Raw genomic sequence first — 19,852 nt, 5'->3', positions numbered from 1 at the left:
CCATCACTGCAAGATATTAAAGGTACTAGACCTCAGAGGATGGGGAAAGCATATCGCAGACACTAAGACAGGAGCATCACCGTGTGACTCTACATTTCATCTTGAGATTTTAGAGTTCTGGCCACTGACTACCAGGCCAAAGGCAGATAGAAGATGCCTCCCTAGGAATCTGTTTTAGAGGAGAAATGTAAAAAATAAGGCTAATTCAACAGTAACTTAAATAACTTAATAGCTTCACTATAAGCTGTAAAGAAGGATCTCAAGCTTCCGTTTTACTCATGTTTTGTTAAAAAGGCTTCAAAATCAGCTTCCAAAGACACTTTCTTCCTCTTAACCAAATTATTAATAGATTTGGATTTAAGTCACACACATCTAAAAAAATATGGTCTTAGAAGGTATATCTAGCTAATTTGGGATATTTAGGTCTGTGCATGTGAGCATAAATTAGACTTAGAGGCTATTTATCCACTTGAAGGGTGAGGGGAGAAAAAGGAAGTAAAGCATAGGAGAAAATACCAAACTTTTAACACTGAACTCCACAGTAAAACTTTCAGTTACCTGGAACTATTCCAAGAATATTTTAAGCAGTCAGGCATGTGTAAGTGACTGTGTTTGTTTTAAATCCTTCAAATGGCATTCTTACACATATATCCAAAAATATGTTTTTTGGAAACCCCACTCTACCTAGCTCCTATCACAGTAGACAAGTGATAAATGCTTGTTAAATACAGGAATCCAGCAACAGCTACAATGGAGACAATCTAATGATCTGAAGTGATCTTCCATCATTCTGAACATGCAGGAGGCAAAGACTGTTGAACTAAAAACCTTATTATTTGAAAAAAACAGTTAAAAGGAAGGAAGTTAAAAAGGAAAGAAAAATTATTGGCTTATAATTCCTTCCACCTAGAAGATACTTCTCCACCTGTAGAAGTCTGAACTAAAAGATAAGCCCAAATGTCATTTCCTCCATGGCGTGTTCTTCCACCCCAGAGTGAGAGTCTCTTACCCTGACCGGCTAATGTCACGTTAACTCATTTATGACATAATGAGCCTTATATCAAAGTTATACTTTACATGTTATATTTACATAATGATAAAATTGTTATCAGTTGGGGAAAAATACACATATATATTCTAGTTCCTTGGTGACAGGGACATCGTTCTAACATAGTGCCCTGGATACAGAAGGCATGAGGAAGTGTTTTGTGAATGAGCTCAACTGCAGGTAGTAGAGTCTAGAATGACAACACAGGAAAGCATTACCTAGAAAAGTTGCTTCATTTATTTATTCCAACACATACTGAACAACTGGGCCAGGACGACATGCACTGAATGCTATGCATGACCAGGCACTCCAAACTTAAAAAAAAAAAAAAAAAAAAAAATTGGAGGTTGGGAAAGAATGAACCTAAGGTAGGTTTTAGCTCTAAATTCTATAAGGCTATACCTTATATTTAGGGGGATCCACTAATATTTTTCATGAAAAATATAAATAGATTTCCCCTAGTGATAGAAGAGTAAAGAAGCTGGATCAGCTCAGGAATTAGCAGAAAATACAGGAGGTGTGTGACTTTCCAACATGATTACAACCTCTTCCACGCTGAAGAACTAGAAGTGAAATGTCATACAGACTGCAATTTGAAATGGTTTAAAAATGTGTGTGTGTGTGTGTGCGTGTGTGTATGTGTGTGTATGACATTCATTATACTATTCTTTCAACTTTTCTGTATGTTTGAAATTTTTCAAATAAAGAGTTAAAAATAATATCTTATAACACATATAAGGCAATCTGACTCAATAAATTCTTATCAGTGGAGGTTGCAAAAAAAAAAAAAAGGAGAACTCTTAAAAATACATACTTCTATGTTGAGACTGATGGAAAGGGTAAGTTTTGCTTTTTTCTGGGGAGTAACTTCTACTGCTGACACTGGAGCCAGATCTGCTGTGTGGAGAATCCTTTCGGCCTGCAGGTGATTCTCTGAAAAAAGAAGTGTCTCTTTTATGAGGAGACCGGTCTCTCACATAATGGGAAGAGTAGAAACTTTTTCTTCTAAAGCCATCTCTCATGCCCCTTTGAAGAAAAAATAAAATAAGTTAATTATATTCTATACTTTATATATACAAGCACAAATGGCAAAAGCTCTGGTTACAAACCATTGTTTGTGTTGTAATTTATGTCCCCTTTTTCTACCACCACCTAACTTCTGAAATCAGTCAACAAAATGAAACTTTATCAGTGAATTATGTCATTTTTTCAGTTTGGGGTAGAACCAGGTGGTTAAGTGCAAAAGTTACTTTATTTTAAGCAAGGACAAAAATTGTTTAATGTGAAAAAGTCATATAGTCTCTACTTCTGCTTGCTACCAACAACATACCACACAGCTACCATACTCTCAAAGACACCTAGAGAATGCCAAAGATTTCCCCAATGAGACAGTTCATGGTCTACTACCCTCTTCTAAGTACCACTGGTTTTCAACTAGTGTGATTCCCCGCTGCCCCCTGTGATAATTTGGCAACATCTACAGACACTTTTGTTGTTACAACTGGAGAGGAGGGAATGCCCCTAGTGGTTAGGGGCAGGATGCTCCTAAAATGCTACAATGCCCAGGACAACACCCACACATATACACAGTAAAAACCTATGCAACCCAAAGTGTTAACAATGCCAAGGTTGAGAAACCCTGGTATATACCTATAAAATCCTTGCTCTCTGAATTTACAACAGATTGTTGCCAATCTCTAAATACCAACTTTTTATATCATCTTTACTTTTATAAATTAAATTTCCTTATTAAGCAATATCATCAACTCAAAGCAGAAAGCCCAAATAATAAAGACTTATAAAGCAAAACTATCTTTATAACAGTAAAGCAAATTAAAATTATTAAATACAACTATGAAGACACAAGCCTCGGACTTCCTTGGTGGCGCAGTGGTTAAGAATCCACCTACCAATGCAGGGGACACAGGTTCAAGCCCTGGTCCGGGAAGATCCCACATGCCACGGAGCAACTAAGCCCGTGCGCCACAACTACCGAGCCTGCACTCTAGGGCCCGTGAGCCGCAACTACTGAGCCCACGTGCCACAATTACTGAAGCCCGTGTGCCTAGAGCCTGTGCTCCACAACGAGAGAAGCCACCGCAATGAGAAGCCCACTCACCGCAACGAAAAGCAGCCCCCGCTCACCACAACTAGAGAAAGCCCGCGCAGCAATGAAGACTCAACACAGCCAAAAATAAACAGATAAATTAATTAATTTTTTTAAAAAAGACACAAGCCTCTATTTAAAAGAACACTTGGAGTCAAACAGGTTTTAATTGAAGATTTAGCAAATGTACCTCCATATTAAAATTAGAGACCATTATCTTCAGACAGAAGAATGGTAAAAAGATGAGCCAATTGTATGAAATTTCAACTGCTCAGAAAATAATTTCAGCATATTGACTGGTAGTCCACAATATATAAGTAGATTGTTGTCATTAACTGATTAATACCCAAACTATATCCTCTTTCCAGATATAATTTTCTCTGTGCAAAAGTAGAAAACAGTTAAAACTCATTTATGATAAATAGATTCAGACAAAATACTAATACTGAAATAAAGCATTAAAGAAATTCCAATATATTCAAGTTCAATCACTAAAGCTATAGGAATCATATGAATATCACTGAGAGCTGAAGTAAGTAGCTATATATGTATTACACAGATTTTAGGAACTGTACCAGGCACTGGGGACCCAATGGTGAACCACATGCATGCAGTCCCTGCCGTTACGGAACTCTCAGGCTAGTGGGAGAGGTTGATATTAAACATACAGATAAAACATGTAGCCAATGGTGTGTGCAGGGAGACTAGGAGTCTACTTAGTCCAAGCAAGAGACAGTGGTGACTTAGATAAGGCGGGAGCAGGGGAAGGGTCACAAATTCAACATGCACAAGAGTGCAGTTTTGTAGACTCAACGAAACAAGGTAAATGTTTGACTAATGAGTGTGAGAGATGGTGGATGACAAGATGATACCCAGAATTCTGGCCACGATGAATTACTGAAATAAGAAAAATAGATCTGAGAAATAGGGACAGGGTGGGAGATCCACATTTAGACTTGACAGTGCTATATTTGAGATGCTCATGTAATATCTTGGTAGGCAACAACAGATACTGGTGATAATATCAGAAGAGATTTTTGGCTATAACTATAAATTTGTCTGTAAACAGGAAGTATTTAAAAGCCTTGGGTATAGATGAAAACAAAGGATAAAAAGTGCAGAAGGCCCAGAATCTAGGGTTATAAAACTGCCACACTGAGAAGGAAATGGGCTGAGAATAGAGTGGCCACAGAAACATGAGGCACAGGTAAGTTATCAGGGAAGGCAATGAAAGAGTGCTCCAAGAAGGAGAATAAAGGTTTCATACAGCGAAAGTAAATGAGCTCTTCCTGATAACTTACTCAGGAAATGGAGAAGAACAGGCCCACATTCAGAGGAAAGACTGCCTATTTTCTCTGGAGGGAATGGAAAGATGAAATGCTGAACTACAGTTTCCTAATCCTGACACCAGATGGCAGTAAAATCACAACAGCACAGTTCAGAGCTATCAGAGCGGCTTGGGGTGGCTAGATACACATGGGGGAAGTGCACGTCAGATTTCAACATCTCAGAGCAGAGCAACGTCTCTCCTCTCCTTCACATCAACATCTCCTACTGACCATCAGATTAAACAAAACATCACCACAGGCATCATCTACCATAAGTATATGGTACTACTTTGATAAAGTGGTAATATTAGCCAAGTCATTTATTCATGTGTGTATGTATACATATTTTTTCATATCTATATATCTATGTCCCAATATATGAAAGGCACTATGAGGAATTACTCTGGCTCTGAAGAAGCTTAATATCTAATTGGGGGGATGGGGAGTAAATGTTCCAAAAGGCTGGTACTGTAATTTAGAAGAGACATATATACATATTAATAGATGAAAAACTGACCAAGGAGTCTTTAAGCAAAGGTGAAATTTAGATCAATACTGTCTAAGAGAAATATAATCAAGGCACACATGATGTAGTCATATTTCAAAAGTAAAGAGAAACAGGTGAAATTAATTTTAGCAATATTTTACTTAACCCAATATATCTAAAATATTAGCAACATGTAATCAATATTAAAAAATTTAGTGAGATAGTTTATATTCTCCCTTTCATCTTACAGCTTGAAAATCCAGTATGTATTTTACACTTACACAATATCTCAGTCTGAACTGGCCACATTTTAAGTGCTCAACAGGCACATTCAGCTAGTGGCTCCCGTATGAACAGCACAGAGTTAGATGGTCGGAAAGGCATTCCAAGCTTCAAGAAAAAGTAGAGAAGGATTAAAGGATATTATGCAAACAAGAAGAGAAGTAGTCAGAACAGTGAAAACTTAAAAAAGTAGTAACTAAAAAACAAAGGAAGAAATTTTTGAAAAGGGAAAATGTAGTTAATATCAAATACTGCAGAGGTTGGAACAGATCTTCATATTTAAAACCTAAGAGTCACATGACCAGTGAGTGGGCTGTCCAGTAAAACTTTGGAAACCAAATCAGACTATAAGAAATTATGACCTATCTACTAACGGAGTTAAACTATTACTTTTCTTCTAAAAAAAAAAGTTTGGTAGAGGGAAGAAGGAAGAAAATTGGGACAATACTCTGAGGAAAGGGGCTTACTTGGTCATATTTGGAAGTTGGGGGGAAAAGGCTAATTTCCTATAGATGGAGAAACTGATAAACCAAGACACAAAAATGGTAACTGAAAAAGGAGCCAAAAATCACCAGGAAAAAATGGGACAAAGGAACTAAGTAGAAGAGAATAGCACTGAAGGCAAGAAGAGAAGAACACAAAAAGGATAAAGAGGAAAATTTTCATTTCAAGAAGAAAAAATATGAGAAATCTCTCTTCAGAAGTCCTTTACCTCAGTAACATAATTCTAGAAGTCATTAATAGAAGGTAAAGAAAGTAAGGACACGAACAGACGCTTAAGGCAGAGTGGAAAGTATCTGTCCTTTGGGGGAATGTATTCATTTGAGCAGTGTTCCTCAAAATGCAGGTCCCCAGACCTTCATCAGCATTACCTTGGGAAGGTGACAGAAATTCAAATTCAGGGCATCAAACCACACCTACTGAATCAGAATCTCTGGGAGTGAGACCAAGAATTCCAGGCTTTAACAAGGCTCTCCAGGTGATTCTGATGCACAGGAAACTTTGAGAAGGACTGAACTAGACAAACTAACGTCTAAGAGCTGTGTACATATAAATATGGTATCTTTAAGTCAAAAACAGAAACTCAGGGCTAATGATAGAGGCAGAACATTTTCCAGGGATGATGATTGTAGGGTTTGACCATGCCAGTGGAGAGCTAAAGAGTTGAAAACACAAGAAAGAACTGGTGTTAATTAAGAGCATCATCAAATCAGGACAGGAAGGGATGGAGGAGAAGACTATATGCCAGAAACTATAATAATCCAGGAACAAGAAATGGGGTCCTGGAAATTCATCAAAGAGTACAAAGATGAGGACAGGTGGTACAAATGGAGAAGTTCAGAGACGACACTGGAACTGTGGCTGGGAGGAGGTAATAAGGAGCAAGAAGTATGCCCAGAACTCATCTCAAGAATCAAGGAATTAGGAGGCAAGTGAGTTGGGAGGTAAGTGGTTTCAACCCTTGGAAGTTAGGCTCCTGTTGCAGAAAATGGATGGAAAGAACAAGAGAAAATATATCCACTCTACGTTGATACTAAAAGACCAAGTCTTTGCCCTCACTGGGCAATGGAGAAGACATATAAATACAACATTTCAGATTGACAGGCAGTTTAAAGAAAGGTAGATGTGAGGGAGGTTATTTTTGATGGGATGATCAGGAAGAACATCTCTGAGAAGGTAATATCTGAGCAGAGATATAACAGAGGGGATGGAACCCAACAAAGAAGGAGGCAGTAGAGAGATCTGATGTACATTTACAATGATCACTCTAACTGCTCTGTGAAGGCATCATATGTTGGTGCCAAGGACACAATGATGAGTCAGAGAGCTTTCTTGGCGTTTATAGAATTATACAGCACCTACATTTCAAATATAATACTAGCCCTATGTATAGGACTTAACAGAAGCATAAGTAGTAGAGGAAGGAAAGAGACTGTTAAGGCCCTCTGTGAACTAGCCTCCTAAGTACTAAAAGCCCCTCCCAAAGTAACTACTGACTCCATGACCTTGAACAAGTTACTTAACCTCCTTATGCCTTAATTTCATCATCTACAAGGTAGGGATAATAACAGTACCTACTTACAGCTGCAAGGAGTAAATGAGATATTATATGTAAAGCACTTAGAACAGGGCCTGGTACACAGCACTCAACAGATGTTAGCTAATTCTATTGACAGTATTACCCCACTATGATTTCCATCAAATCAGTATAAAGGCTTATTCAAGAAATTAGCTAAGCGTGCCAATACAACCGCTTGATAGCTTTGTCATTCAGAAAAACTATGAAATCTTACATGTTTGTAAGAGTTTAAAACCTACTCAAAATAATAAAACCTCCAGAACAAGACTTCCACTTGACTTCCCAAGCAATTTGCTTTACAGAAGATGAACTGTGGATAATTCAACGTAAAGAATGGCAGTTATGGAGTTCTGTACACAGATGAAACACATATAAAGTGAAAAGTAGGCAGAATGGCCATTCGCTAGACTAGGGGTCAACAAACATTTGCTTAAAGGTCCAACTACAAATATTTTAGGTTTTGTGGGCTATATGGTCTCCATCACAACTCCTCAACACTCCACTCTAACACAACAGCAGCCACAGATGATATGTAAACCAATGTGTGTGGCTGTGTTCCAATAAAACTTTATTTACAAAAATAGACAGCTGGTCAGATTTGGCCCATGGGTTATAATTTGCTGATCCCAATGTCAAGTATGTACTTCCTGAAGGTTTCCAAACACAATTTATTAAAGAATAAAAAGTTTACCTATAGCTTCCTTTTTCTCACAGAACACAAAGAAAAGTATGGGGATTTTTTTCACCCTACCCCTTGCAAATATCTCAAGATTTTTATGCTTTAGAAGTTTAATTGTATTTTGGAGAGCAAATTCATTACATAATGATAGAAATATGTTTTGGCTGATTCATATTTTCTACCAGAGACCTGACTTTATATGTTTATAATGTAACTGTAAATATACAAATTTAGTATTTATTTACTTATAATATAAAAAAGCCTTTCTCAAAATATGTTCCACAAAATACTAAGCCACAACTGTGGGAAACACTGAGTTTAATAAAATTAAACACCTTTATTTACAGTGACACTTCTCAGAGCATCCTCTGCAGGAAGACACAGACCCAAAAATTAGTTCATCTGCTCATGTATGGCCTTTGATCTTAATTTACTTCCTAACTCCTTTAAGCACAGCAACTTTACAATGAATATGGTATCTATGACTATAGTTTTAAGCTTTAGTCTTTTCATTATCCGTTATCTTATTTTTAACCTTCCCCCAAACACATGGATCCTCAAGTTATAAAATATTTTACCTAACTTTGAGACAATGTGGGGAAGAGGGTGATAGATTCTCTTTCCTTTAACACATACCATGACAAATTCAGGCTGACTAAAAAGCTAAATGTTTGGAAGGAAGGAATAGGAGAAAAAGACCTGTCTCTCTGTCTGTCTGTCTGTCTGTCTCTCTCTCTCTCTCTATATATATATATATATATTTAAAAGATACTAAATAATTATAAGTCTACAGGAAGAAACCACTGTGTATCAAAATACCAAGTTTAAACTACATACAAAAAAAGAGCCTAAAGTTGAAAATGTAATTAGATTTAAAGCAAATTTCCAATTAAGAGGGAAAATTCCAACATCTGATGGCAATCTTAAATGTTAGTCTTTAATAATTTAATGAATGTTGACAACCCTTTGAACAAGATGAAAACACCAATAAAAAGTAGATGAAGGATATGAAGATAAATCAATGAAAGACAAATGTATCATCTCACTAAATATTTAATATAACTCAAGTTATTTTAATTTTTTCCTATCAAATAGGCAAATGATCCCATCCAATAGTGAAAACTAGGGTGGGATATATAAGCCTCATCATAATACACAATTTGGGTTGGGCTGGAAATTGCTAGGGATTTACTGGTCCTAAAAATACTACTCTAGTCCATAAAACAGAGTTAGACTTCAAGATCCACACTGACTGTCAGAATGCCTTTCTTATCTTTAAATAACAAGTTTCCTTTCTCTCTTCCTCTATTTATATTCTGTACAAATCTCACTTTTTCTAGGCTCAATGTAAAGTTACAAAATGCTACACAATACTTTGAATTCCTTCTTTTTCTTGGCGTAACACCTGGTTACTTTAGTTTGCGCTTGGTTTCAAATGTCAACCAGAAGAGTTTCTTTGACAGAAAAAAGTTACTGTTATCAAAACAATCCAGTAATCCATAAATAAGATGGGTGTCTTAATATATATCACTGGTGCACGTCATATTAATTTTATGACACAACTGAGTCTTAATTTTCTTAAATTTTTGTCTTCCACTATAATTTACGCCAGACTTAGGTAAAAATGGATATACTACAAGGGCTTAGCTGTTTTTTTCTTTTTTTCTTTAAATTAAGATAATATGGCAAGGACAAATTGAGCAACCTTGTATCTTTTACCTTATACCTAAACAAAAACCTTTCACTTCTATTTCTTTGGCATAAAATGTAATGTGAGAGTGCAATGAGTTTTTAAAGCATGTAATTCAACAGAAAGTCAACAGTGCTTTCATCTGTAAACTTATTCCTAGTAAAATCAAGGAATTTTTTCCTTTCTTTTTTTTCCTTTCTTTTCCTTTCTTTCTTTTCTATAATGTGATTGTAGTACTTCATAATGTAAGTTTTAAATTTTTATTTAATTAGAAATTAGTTGTTAAGCTTTTTTCTTTCATTTCATTGATTGATAGTTCCTATTTATCAAGTGGAAGACCAAATATTTCACAATTATTTAGTAAATCAGTTTGACTATTATGAAAAACTTATGTAACTAAATATTTTCTGATGTCAATATTCTAAGTTCCCTATTTTAGATTTTAAAAATTGATCTTCCATTACTCAAAGCCACCTCCCTCCAACACCAACCTTCCAATCCAAAAAGAAATCTGGATAGCTAATATTCTCCACAGTAAGTAGCTGTAATTATAAGTAATTAAGTAGCTGTAATTATACTTCAAAGAGGAAAAGCAACCTCTAGAAACAGTTTCCTGATGCTTAATGTACTCAAGTGAGGAGTACAACTATTATTACTGCTCTGAGAATCTGATACTCTAAATGCAAAAAAACCCTACTTATCCAAATTATGAATATGAAAAACAGTCAAAATATATGCAAGGATAAAAAAGGATTCTATTAAGTGAGGCTCCTTAGTATATTGATGGTTCTCAAGTGACAGTAATTTTGCTCCAAGCAGGACATGTGGCAATATCTGAAGACATGACATTTTTTACTGTCACAACAGGGGGATACTACTAGCATCTAGTGGGTAAAGGTCAGGGGTGCTGCTAAACAACCTACAATAAACAGGACAGACCCCCTCAATAAAAAACTGCCCAGCTCAAAATGCCAATAGTGTCAAAGTTCAGAAATCCTGAGACACACACGTGCATGCACCCACGCGGGCACACACACACACACACACACACACACACACACACACACACACACTCAAATTTAATCTATCAGTTTAAGAAATAAGAAGAAACATTCTAAAGCTTTCTTGGAACCACTTAACGATTCTAAAATGTTACTTTATAACATACCTAACTTCAAGTATTAAAATTCCTTCAACTCTTCTAAACATTCAAATTATATGTTACATTTTCAAGTAAAGTATTTTCTACTCTATTTTCAATCTTTAATTTATATACAGTCCAATAGTTTAGAGCACAGACTCTGGAACAAGTCTGCCAGGGTTCAAATCCTGGCTTCATCATTTGGTTACCATGGGAGAGGTGTGACAATTACTTAACTTCTCTGTGCCTGTTTCGTCATCTATAAAACAGGAATGATGGATTAAGAGGAATAATGCCTACATAATTCATAATACATAATAAGTATTCATACTTATTAACTCAAATTTTAAAAAAAACCACTGAAAATACCAAGTGTTGACAAGGATGTGGAACAACTGAAATTCACATGTGTTGCGAATGGGAATATAAATGGGTGCAAAGCTGCTAGCTCTCAGTCCACAAATCACCACAGGACTAGCAAATGCACATCATCATCAGTGACGAATCGCACTGCATTTTTCAAAGGCTTTTGGATTAATCACGGTGCATCTGTTACTCAGTTCATACACAGACAACAAAGCATGTAGTTTTGTTGCCTTCTTGTTCCCAGTGATAAACCCACGTGATATTTTATAAAAATGGATAATTGAAAGAGAATTAGTCAACAAAGACAAAAGTGCAGCCAAGAAACAAAGTGACAATGGTAGGAGTGGAATTCAAATTGAACGTAAATGGAGTTACCGAAGAACGTGACCATAGGAATGTTGACAATGTTGCCTTCAAGATATACAGCCTCAGGAAATTGGTGAAGGCAAGCTTACTGAAGGCAAACAACAAAAGGGACTGTGACAAAAAAGGATGAAGATGTCCCAGAGGAAGTGAGGCTAACAAAAAAATTCACATTAAAGTAACTCTCAGAGAAATTTCACAACAATGAAAATGCAAAGGATAAAATGTCGGAAACTGATCCAAACTCAGAATGGAGTACGTATGACCATTCACCAAGGCATAAAAAAGATGCTTGCTTCAAGAAGAAGACAAACACTGTTCAAACTACTCTTGATAAGTTTTTTTACAAAGAAATAAAACTCAAACTCTCAATGTTTCTAATGTTATAAATTACAGTGTATTAAATGAATATTAGTTTTACCATTTATTTTACTTCCCTATACATTTCTATTGAAAGAGTTTAACGTATTGACAAAAAGTTTTGCAAGTCACAACGACTGTAATTATTCTCATTGACTATTAAGATGGCTTTATGTCAGAATAATGATCACCTTTGGAGAGGAAGAAGAAAATAACTCTATAGGAGTTATGAATAGGAGCATGAAGAAGCTTCTGGGATGCAAGTAATGTTCTATTTCTTAACCTGGATGTGGTTACACTTATGGTTAACACTGAGCTATACACCTTGATTTGTGTACTTTATGTATGTTATATGCTCTAATAAGTGTCTATGAAAAAGAAAGCTATTGGGACTTCCCTGGTGGCGCAGTGGTTAAGAATCCATCTGCCAACGCAGGGGACACAGGTTCGATCCCTGGTCCGGGAAGATCCCACATGCCGCAGAGCCAACAAGCCCGTGCACCACAACTACTGAGCCTGCACTCTAGTGCCCGCAAGCCACAACTACTGAAGTCCATGCACTCTAGGGCCGGTGCTCCACAAGAGAAGCCACTGCTATGAGAAGCCCAAGCACTGCAACGAAGAGTAGCCCCCGATCGCCACAACTAGAGAAAGCCTGTACGCAGCAACGAAGACCCAACGCAGCAATAAAAAAGAAAGGTGTTTATTTTCCTCTAAAAATGTGATATATAAAAATTTAGCTCCTTATCACTTAAAATGATGTGAAGGGATTTTTAAAAGAAAGCAAAAAGGGACTTCCCTGGTGGCGCAGTGGTTGAGAGTCCGCCTGCCGATGCAAGGGACAGGGGTTCATGCCCCGGTACGGGAAGATCCCACATGCAGCGGAGCAGCTAGATCCGTGAGCCATGGCCGCTAAGCCTGCGCGTCCGGAGCCTGTGCTCCGCAACGGGGGAGGTCACAACAGTGAGAGGCCCGCGAACCGCCAAAAATAAAAATAAAAAATAAGAAACCAAACAGAACTTTCATCTTCGAGAAAAGAATTTTCATTTTCAATATTTATTTTAAGGGAAAACAAATTGTAAGACCAACTACTATCTAAAAATCATTATTATATTTTAAAGATTTATTTCAAACACCCGAACAGCATAGCATTACTCGCCAAACCCAAGATAAGGCAGCCTTGTCAACTTCAACTACCAACGTGGTGTCAGGTAATCTTCCCAGAGGATCACCAAGAAATCAGTAAAATATGATTAGCTTCCTCCACCTCAGGATATTCTCTCTGCAAAGGCAAACCTTATAATATGTCTTGACCAAGAAATAATCCAACTTATATTTTGTTGCTATTTATTTTTCCATTATTCAGAAAAATGCTATACCTTAACAAAGCAATTCTTAACCTTCAACATTATTTCCAAATATGATTCTCTTCACCTGACCTGCAGAATAGTGCACAGATTCGAAGACAATCTTCTATAGATAAAACATTTTAAAAAAATAATCCTTTATAACAATATATAAAATTTAAAGATTTTTTTTGTCTCCCATAGTTTTTCTTAAATCTTCGGTGCCTGCTACTGTATGTATGCAGCTAAACGTTATCAAATGACTAATGAATAAGCAAACACAAAATAATTTTTTTTTTTTTTTTGCGGTACGTGGGCCTCTCACTATTGTGGCCTCTCCCGTTGTGGAGCTGCGGACGCGCAGGCTCAATGGCCATACCTCACGGGCCTAGCCGCTCCACGGCATGTGGGATCTTCCTGGACCGGGGCACGAACCCGTGTTCCCTGCATTGGCAGGCGGACTCTCAACCACTGCGCCACCAGGGAAGCCCACAAAATAATTATTAACAGAAAAATGTTAAGTCTTCCGTTGCCCTTGCTTTAACAGCTTGTATTTCTGTAAACCTCACTCATGGTTTTACTCTGTACCATGTATTTAATAGATATTTTCTACTAATAAAATCTTTGACATATCATTTTTTAAATATTTCTGTTTCATAGAGTTTGACCTAAAGATACCATTACTTCAAGGCTCACCTCGATTTTTGCTACTTCAATAAAATACCACTACTACATTTAAGAAATATTTCTACGTCCAAAAATGGGGAACTAAATAATTCTAACTTGACTGCTGAAAAAAATCTAGAGAAACTGGACAAAAGATTTGTTTTTTAGTAATCTGCTCAGAGCCATCAGAGAGCTAAAAACATAGTAAAGAACTATGGATCCAAAGTACAAGAGAAGTAGGAAGCCCAGATTGCTGAGCCTGTCTTTTTTGGGCTGCTTTTGCTTTTATATATCTGCCAATTTCAGAAACAGTAGTTGAGAGGATGAAAAGCTGAGAAATAATTCTGATGGCTTCACAGAATTAGGATATAAAGATCTTCCTAAGGGTTACCCAATGAGCAGGGTGAACTGGAAGTAGACTAGCCTGGCTTCATATGACCTAATTTCCCTTAGGTTGACCCTGAACTGCTAATGACTAACCCTCTATTTGAAATACTTAGAGATTTCTGTCTTCTTGATCACTAATTAAGATTCCTTAAAATTATTTCAGATGTAAAAATCCCATTTTAACAAGAAAATCTAAGTATTTAAAATCGCGTAAGTAAAATAAATTTAAGTTAAACATTCTTAATTACAGAACTGTCTTCTGAAGAATGGTACAAATTAAAACAAACCCACATATACAACTGTCATTTAGTACTTAAAATGCAAAACATAAAATCTCTATAGTTTATCATTAGTTTGTCCAAAAAAAGTTAAAAGAATCGATTGAATAAGTATCACAGCTTTATTCATACTTTTTTCTTTTAAAGTGCGTTAGTCCCAACACTCATTATTAGCTATAAAATTCAATTAATATCAACTAGTATAATTTTCTTTGTGCAAGTATCATCCTGATTTTAAGAAAGAATTTTGTTTAAAGATGCCCCTGAGGCGTGCTAAACACAGCAACATGATACTGGGAACTTGAGCACATTTTAATTGTCATTCCATAATTCACAGGGTATAACTCTGCACTGCAAGTAAGACGAAGTTCCATTTACTGCACAAAGAAAACTTACATCAAAAGCCTTCAAACTCTAAAGTTTCTAGCTATGTTGAAAACGAGGATATCAACATATATAATGAATCCAATCAAAAAAGAGAAGAAATATAAGTACAACTAGAATGCTTACTATGAGGCCTCTCCCAAAAAAACATATATTTAACAGAACTGATCATTTTTATTATCAAAAAAGTATATAACTTGAGAGCTAGGACAGCATCTTTGGCTTTGTCACAAACATTTCAGCCATAATGCTGGACATATATATAGGGGGCAAAGTCACCTAGAGAATGGAAGATGGGAAGAACTAATATGCTATAAGGCACTGTTTCTCAAAATGTGAACCTGGGACAATCGACACTATAATTACCTTGAATGCTGGTTTCAAAAGCAAACTTAAAAAGTTCAGGATTCTCACCTGTTAATATACACCCCCAAACTAATTCCACCCCTCACACCAAGCCAGACAAATTGTGATCAACCTCTCAGTTTCAGCAGATGTATGTTTACTGGTTAAGAGTAAAAATCAGGCAAAGATACAATGGGAGGGAACAAGGGGGAGAAAGCAAGCATTTTACTTCTTATTCAGGACCTCATCTTTCTTTCCTTCCCACATTCAACACTCAGAAATACTTCACACAAAATACTGGCTATTTCATTTCTTGTCAACAAGAACTTCAAAAAGGAATTAAATTTTCAGGAATCATTTAGAGAAAGCAGCTTGGTAACTAGTAGAGCAGGGTTAAGAATAAGTTAAAAGTGCAGACCTCAAATATCTGTTTTTAAATGTGGAACAAGAGAACGAGGGGTACTGTTACTTAAGCTAAGGGATTTCCCGCATTACTTTTTATTCTATACTACCCCAAAATCAAGTAACTGTCTTATACCAGAGTTGAGATGGAAGTTTGGGGACCCAGTGCAGAGTTCTTTCCGCAAAACCACATCTTTACAGTTAAAAGTAATCTGGGAATGAGATATGGGCTGAGATCTCCCAGCTAGAATATAGATCTTTTCTGTGTTATTCACAATTTGATCACTGACACCTAAAACAGTGCCTAATGTTATTAAGGAAAAACGTTCCTAACTTGCTATAACAAAAATACCAAAAAATGTAATGTTGAGTCATTACACAAAAGAAGTCTATCTAACCACCAAGAAACAGTATAGGGCAGGCCTTCAAAGGTGACAGACTCTGCTCCATGCATCATCCAAGAACCCTGGCTGACCACTCTGCTATTTCAACATGTGGCTTCCAAGGTCACATGCCTGCTGCCATTGCATTCCAGGGTCCACCCTGCAACACGGGAAAAGGTAAATGCTTGTGGAAGAATATGTGTAGAAACAGAACTCCTACTCACATTATTCTGGAGATAGTTACATGGCCACACCTAGCTGGAAGGAAGGCTGAGAAAAGTAGTCTACCTACATGCCTAAGATGTGTGAAGAAGAGGTTGAAGTCTTTTCAAGAATGATGAAATAAAAAGTTTTCAATGAAAAGTCTGGGATTCCCAAGTGAAAATGTGTCTAACAGGCAGTTGGATGTGGAAATGTTGAGCTCAGAAAACAAGCCAAGGCCAGAGATACAGATTTGTCTGCCATCAGCAACAGACAGTACAGGTCAGAGATTCTCAAACTTCAGTCCTCAGACCCTCTGCATCACAATCACCCAGGGGGTCTGTGAAAAATACAGATGATTCAGATTCTAAGGCTCCATTTACTGAATCAGAATCTCTTGAGATGAAGACTGGTAATCTTCATTTTTAATGAGCTCCTAAGCAATTCTTACGAACACAAGTTTTAGAAACATAAGCAAAGGGAATAACTGCTGTCAAAAATAAAAGATTCAAGATGAAGTTAGCACAAATGAGAGAAGGTGCCAAGAAGTCACTGTTAACATGATCCCGCAGTTTCTGGACTGTTGTCGAGCCATACTACCTATTAGATCAACGGTTCTCAAGTCTAGCTTCACATTAGAACATCTGATGAGCTTTTAAAAAATACTGATGCACCGGTCCCACCCAAGACCAATTACATCAGATCACCAAGTGCGAGGACCAGGAATTATGGAGTATTTTTTTTTTTAAAAAAAAGCTTTACACCTAATTCAGAGTACAGCCAGGATTGAGAAACGCCATGATGAGACAGCTGCTTTTACATGCTCTTCATTTCGGAGTCCCAGATTATTGCCCTACTCCAGAGATCACAAGCCCTTGTTTTAATTAGCTGTGAACACTGAAAAATCAAGAGATCTAACATTTTTTAAAAATCTGGATTTCTGACTTCTTTTGAAGCAGGCCACAGTGGCCTTATATTATTAAACAGCAAAGATCAGCTGGTACCAGGTAGCAGCTGCTCCAATCTGACCCTTGGCATTCGTTTACATTCCCTAACTGGCCACCGTAGGCACATGAGTTACTGCCATTGATAGACAGGGGCATTATTACCACAGATAAACAAATATGTTAACTACTCACCTGTAAGTATTACAAGTACTTTATGCTTAATAACTGTATTTGTTTCACTCACGTAACAAAAATATAGTAATCTGAGTCAATCTTGTAATGTTTTCATATCAGCTTCTTCATAAACCAATCCCTCCAACTTCCTTTAACTGAAGCCTGGCAATGGAACACAAATACTATCTCCCCTCAAACTCCTGAGTAATAAGTGCACATTGATGACTTTACCTCAAGCTCCTGAGGTATATGGGGCACAGGATTATGTTCTAAATCCTCCATCCTCTAAAAAAAGGGAGAAAGGGCCCGACAACTCCTTATTTAAAGTAATGGCTTCCCACTGTAACCCCACATTGCCTATATTACCAACCTTCTGGGAATTTTCCCACATTTCCTAAAGCCTTTAACTCAATGACACACTGTAACACTGTAACATATCCTATGCACTGTAACATATCCTATCCACATCATGAGTGACTTTCAGAATTCATGTGGATCATCTGTGCAGCACGGTAGCAATTCCTTGACCCCCTCCTACCTCTTCACAATACTTAGGCACTCCCTGAAATCCAAAACCTTGCCACTTATTACCCAGAGGTGCTCTTCATCAGAATCCAATACTGCATTCTTATCACAATGTCTTATCCTTCAGTTTTCTCACTCCTACAATAACTCCACCTACACCTCACGGATACCTTAAGTCTCCTGTATTTCCTAGCAATCCATGAACCCCATTCTTATTGTGCTTCCAGCCTAAATTAGTGTTTGAAATACTTTATGAAAACCACTAACTTTCCCTCCTGGCAATTCTGATACATCGTCTAAGGCAACCCAAAGCCTGAGTTAATTCCAAAATCTGTGATTTTTTTCACTGATACAGTTGGGTTGCCATATCCTAGAGAAATTACACAAGCCTACAGATTGGTCCCCCTTTGGATACATGGTCTCTGATTTCCACTGTGCCTTCAACTCCACTAGTAATATTTTTATTTATCATTAGTGAGCTCCATCTCCCATTCATGCCAGCAAGTATTCTATATGTTGATAATTCTCCCCAAGTCCTTTAACCTAGCACCAAACTTTTCACTCTCAATGAGTTACCTTACATACTGAAAAATACAGCAATCTTTAGGCATGAACTACCTCAACTGCCAGCCCACACCCGTCTCCCCCAATTTGCCTTCATCTGCCCACCCCTAATTTTGTCCTTCCTTTCTTGGTATATAACTCTCTCCTCCCCACCATTAAAAGTTAGACCTTCTTAAATTGGAAGATCGGGATTAACATATACACACTACTATATATAAAACAGATAACTAGTAAGAACCTACTGTATAGCACAGGGAACTCCACTCAAACTCTGTAATGACCTATAATGGAAAAGAGTGGATATATGTATAACTGATTCTCTTTGCTGTACAGCAGAAGCTAACACAACATTGTAAATCAACTATACTCCAATAAAAGTTAGTTAAAATAACAAAACTATCTGTCAGGATGCCACACCACAGCTACCTAAAAAAAAAAAAAGTTAGCCCTTCTATCAATGGTGTTCATCCTCATTCTCATCCACCTGCTTCATCAGTTATCCCTTTTCTGTCTTGTATCTTCAACCTCTCTTTCCCTGCAACCTATAAATATGCTCAAATTACTGATCAGCTAAAAAAAGGTTTTAGGTGATCTCCCTTTAGCCAGTGTCCTTCTCCAGCTAACAACACTGCCTACTTTCCATCCCAGTTAAGTATTTTTAAAAAAGTTATCCACCCAGGCTGAATCTAGCCCCTTCACATGTCATTCATCCTGACACTGCCAAACCCAAGAGATATTTTAATCTTTATATCACTGAAATACTCAGTTGCATTAGACATCGGTGACCCATAATATCGTTTTAAAAAGCTTTATTTTCCACCACTTCCGTAAAAGTGTTCCCTAAGGTTCTGACCTTAGTCCACTGCTCTTGTCTAACTATACCTTCTCCTTGGACAACCTCAATTTTGAATGCAGCTCCTCCCTTGAAACCATTCCTCCTATACTGCCAATCTCAGATAATGGTATTATTTACACACACAGTAAACAAACAAAAAATCCAGATATTCCCCCTTTTTTTAAATAAATTTATTTATTTATTGATTTTTGGCTGCATTGGGTCTTCATTGCTGTGCGTGGGCTTTCTCTAGTTGCAGCGAGCGGCGACTACTCTTTGTTGCGGTGCGCGGGCTTCTCGTTGCGGTGGCTTCTCTTGTTGCGGAGCATGGGCTCTAGGCGCACGGGCTTCAGTAGTTGTGGCATGCGGGCTTCAGTAGTTGTGGCCCTCAGGCTCTAGAGCATAGGCTCAGTAGTTGTGGTGCACGGGCTTAGTTGCTCCACGTCATGTGGGATCTTCCCGGACCAGGGATCGAACCTGTGTC

The 19,852-nt window shown here is 37.3% G+C and overlaps 1 protein-coding gene across 7 annotated transcripts in view; it reads right to left on the bottom strand.

Annotated features, from left to right (window-relative positions):
• The window catches only part of PPHLN1 (periphilin 1), a 144,444-nt gene that overhangs the window by 84,180 nt on the left and 40,412 nt on the right, over positions 1–19,852 (bottom strand). For 5 of the 7 annotated variants that reach the window (XM_082665326.1, XM_082665328.1, XM_082665330.1 and 2 more), the window contains one exon: positions 1,863–2,074. In XM_082665326.1, coding sequence (XP_082521452.1) covers positions 1,863–2,074 — 212 coding nt within the window. The remainder of the gene's footprint in view (positions 1–1,862; positions 2,075–19,852) is intronic. The other 2 variants (XM_082665329.1, XM_082665332.1) reach the window with 1 other exon arrangement.

Source organism: Grampus griseus (genome assembly GCF_964374135.1).
Source record: "Grampus griseus genome assembly, chromosome: 11".
Taxonomy (NCBI): domain Eukaryota; kingdom Metazoa; phylum Chordata; class Mammalia; order Artiodactyla; family Delphinidae; genus Grampus; species Grampus griseus.
The sequence above is the reverse complement of the archived record's forward strand: the minus strand, read 5'-3'. Positions and strand labels throughout refer to the sequence as shown.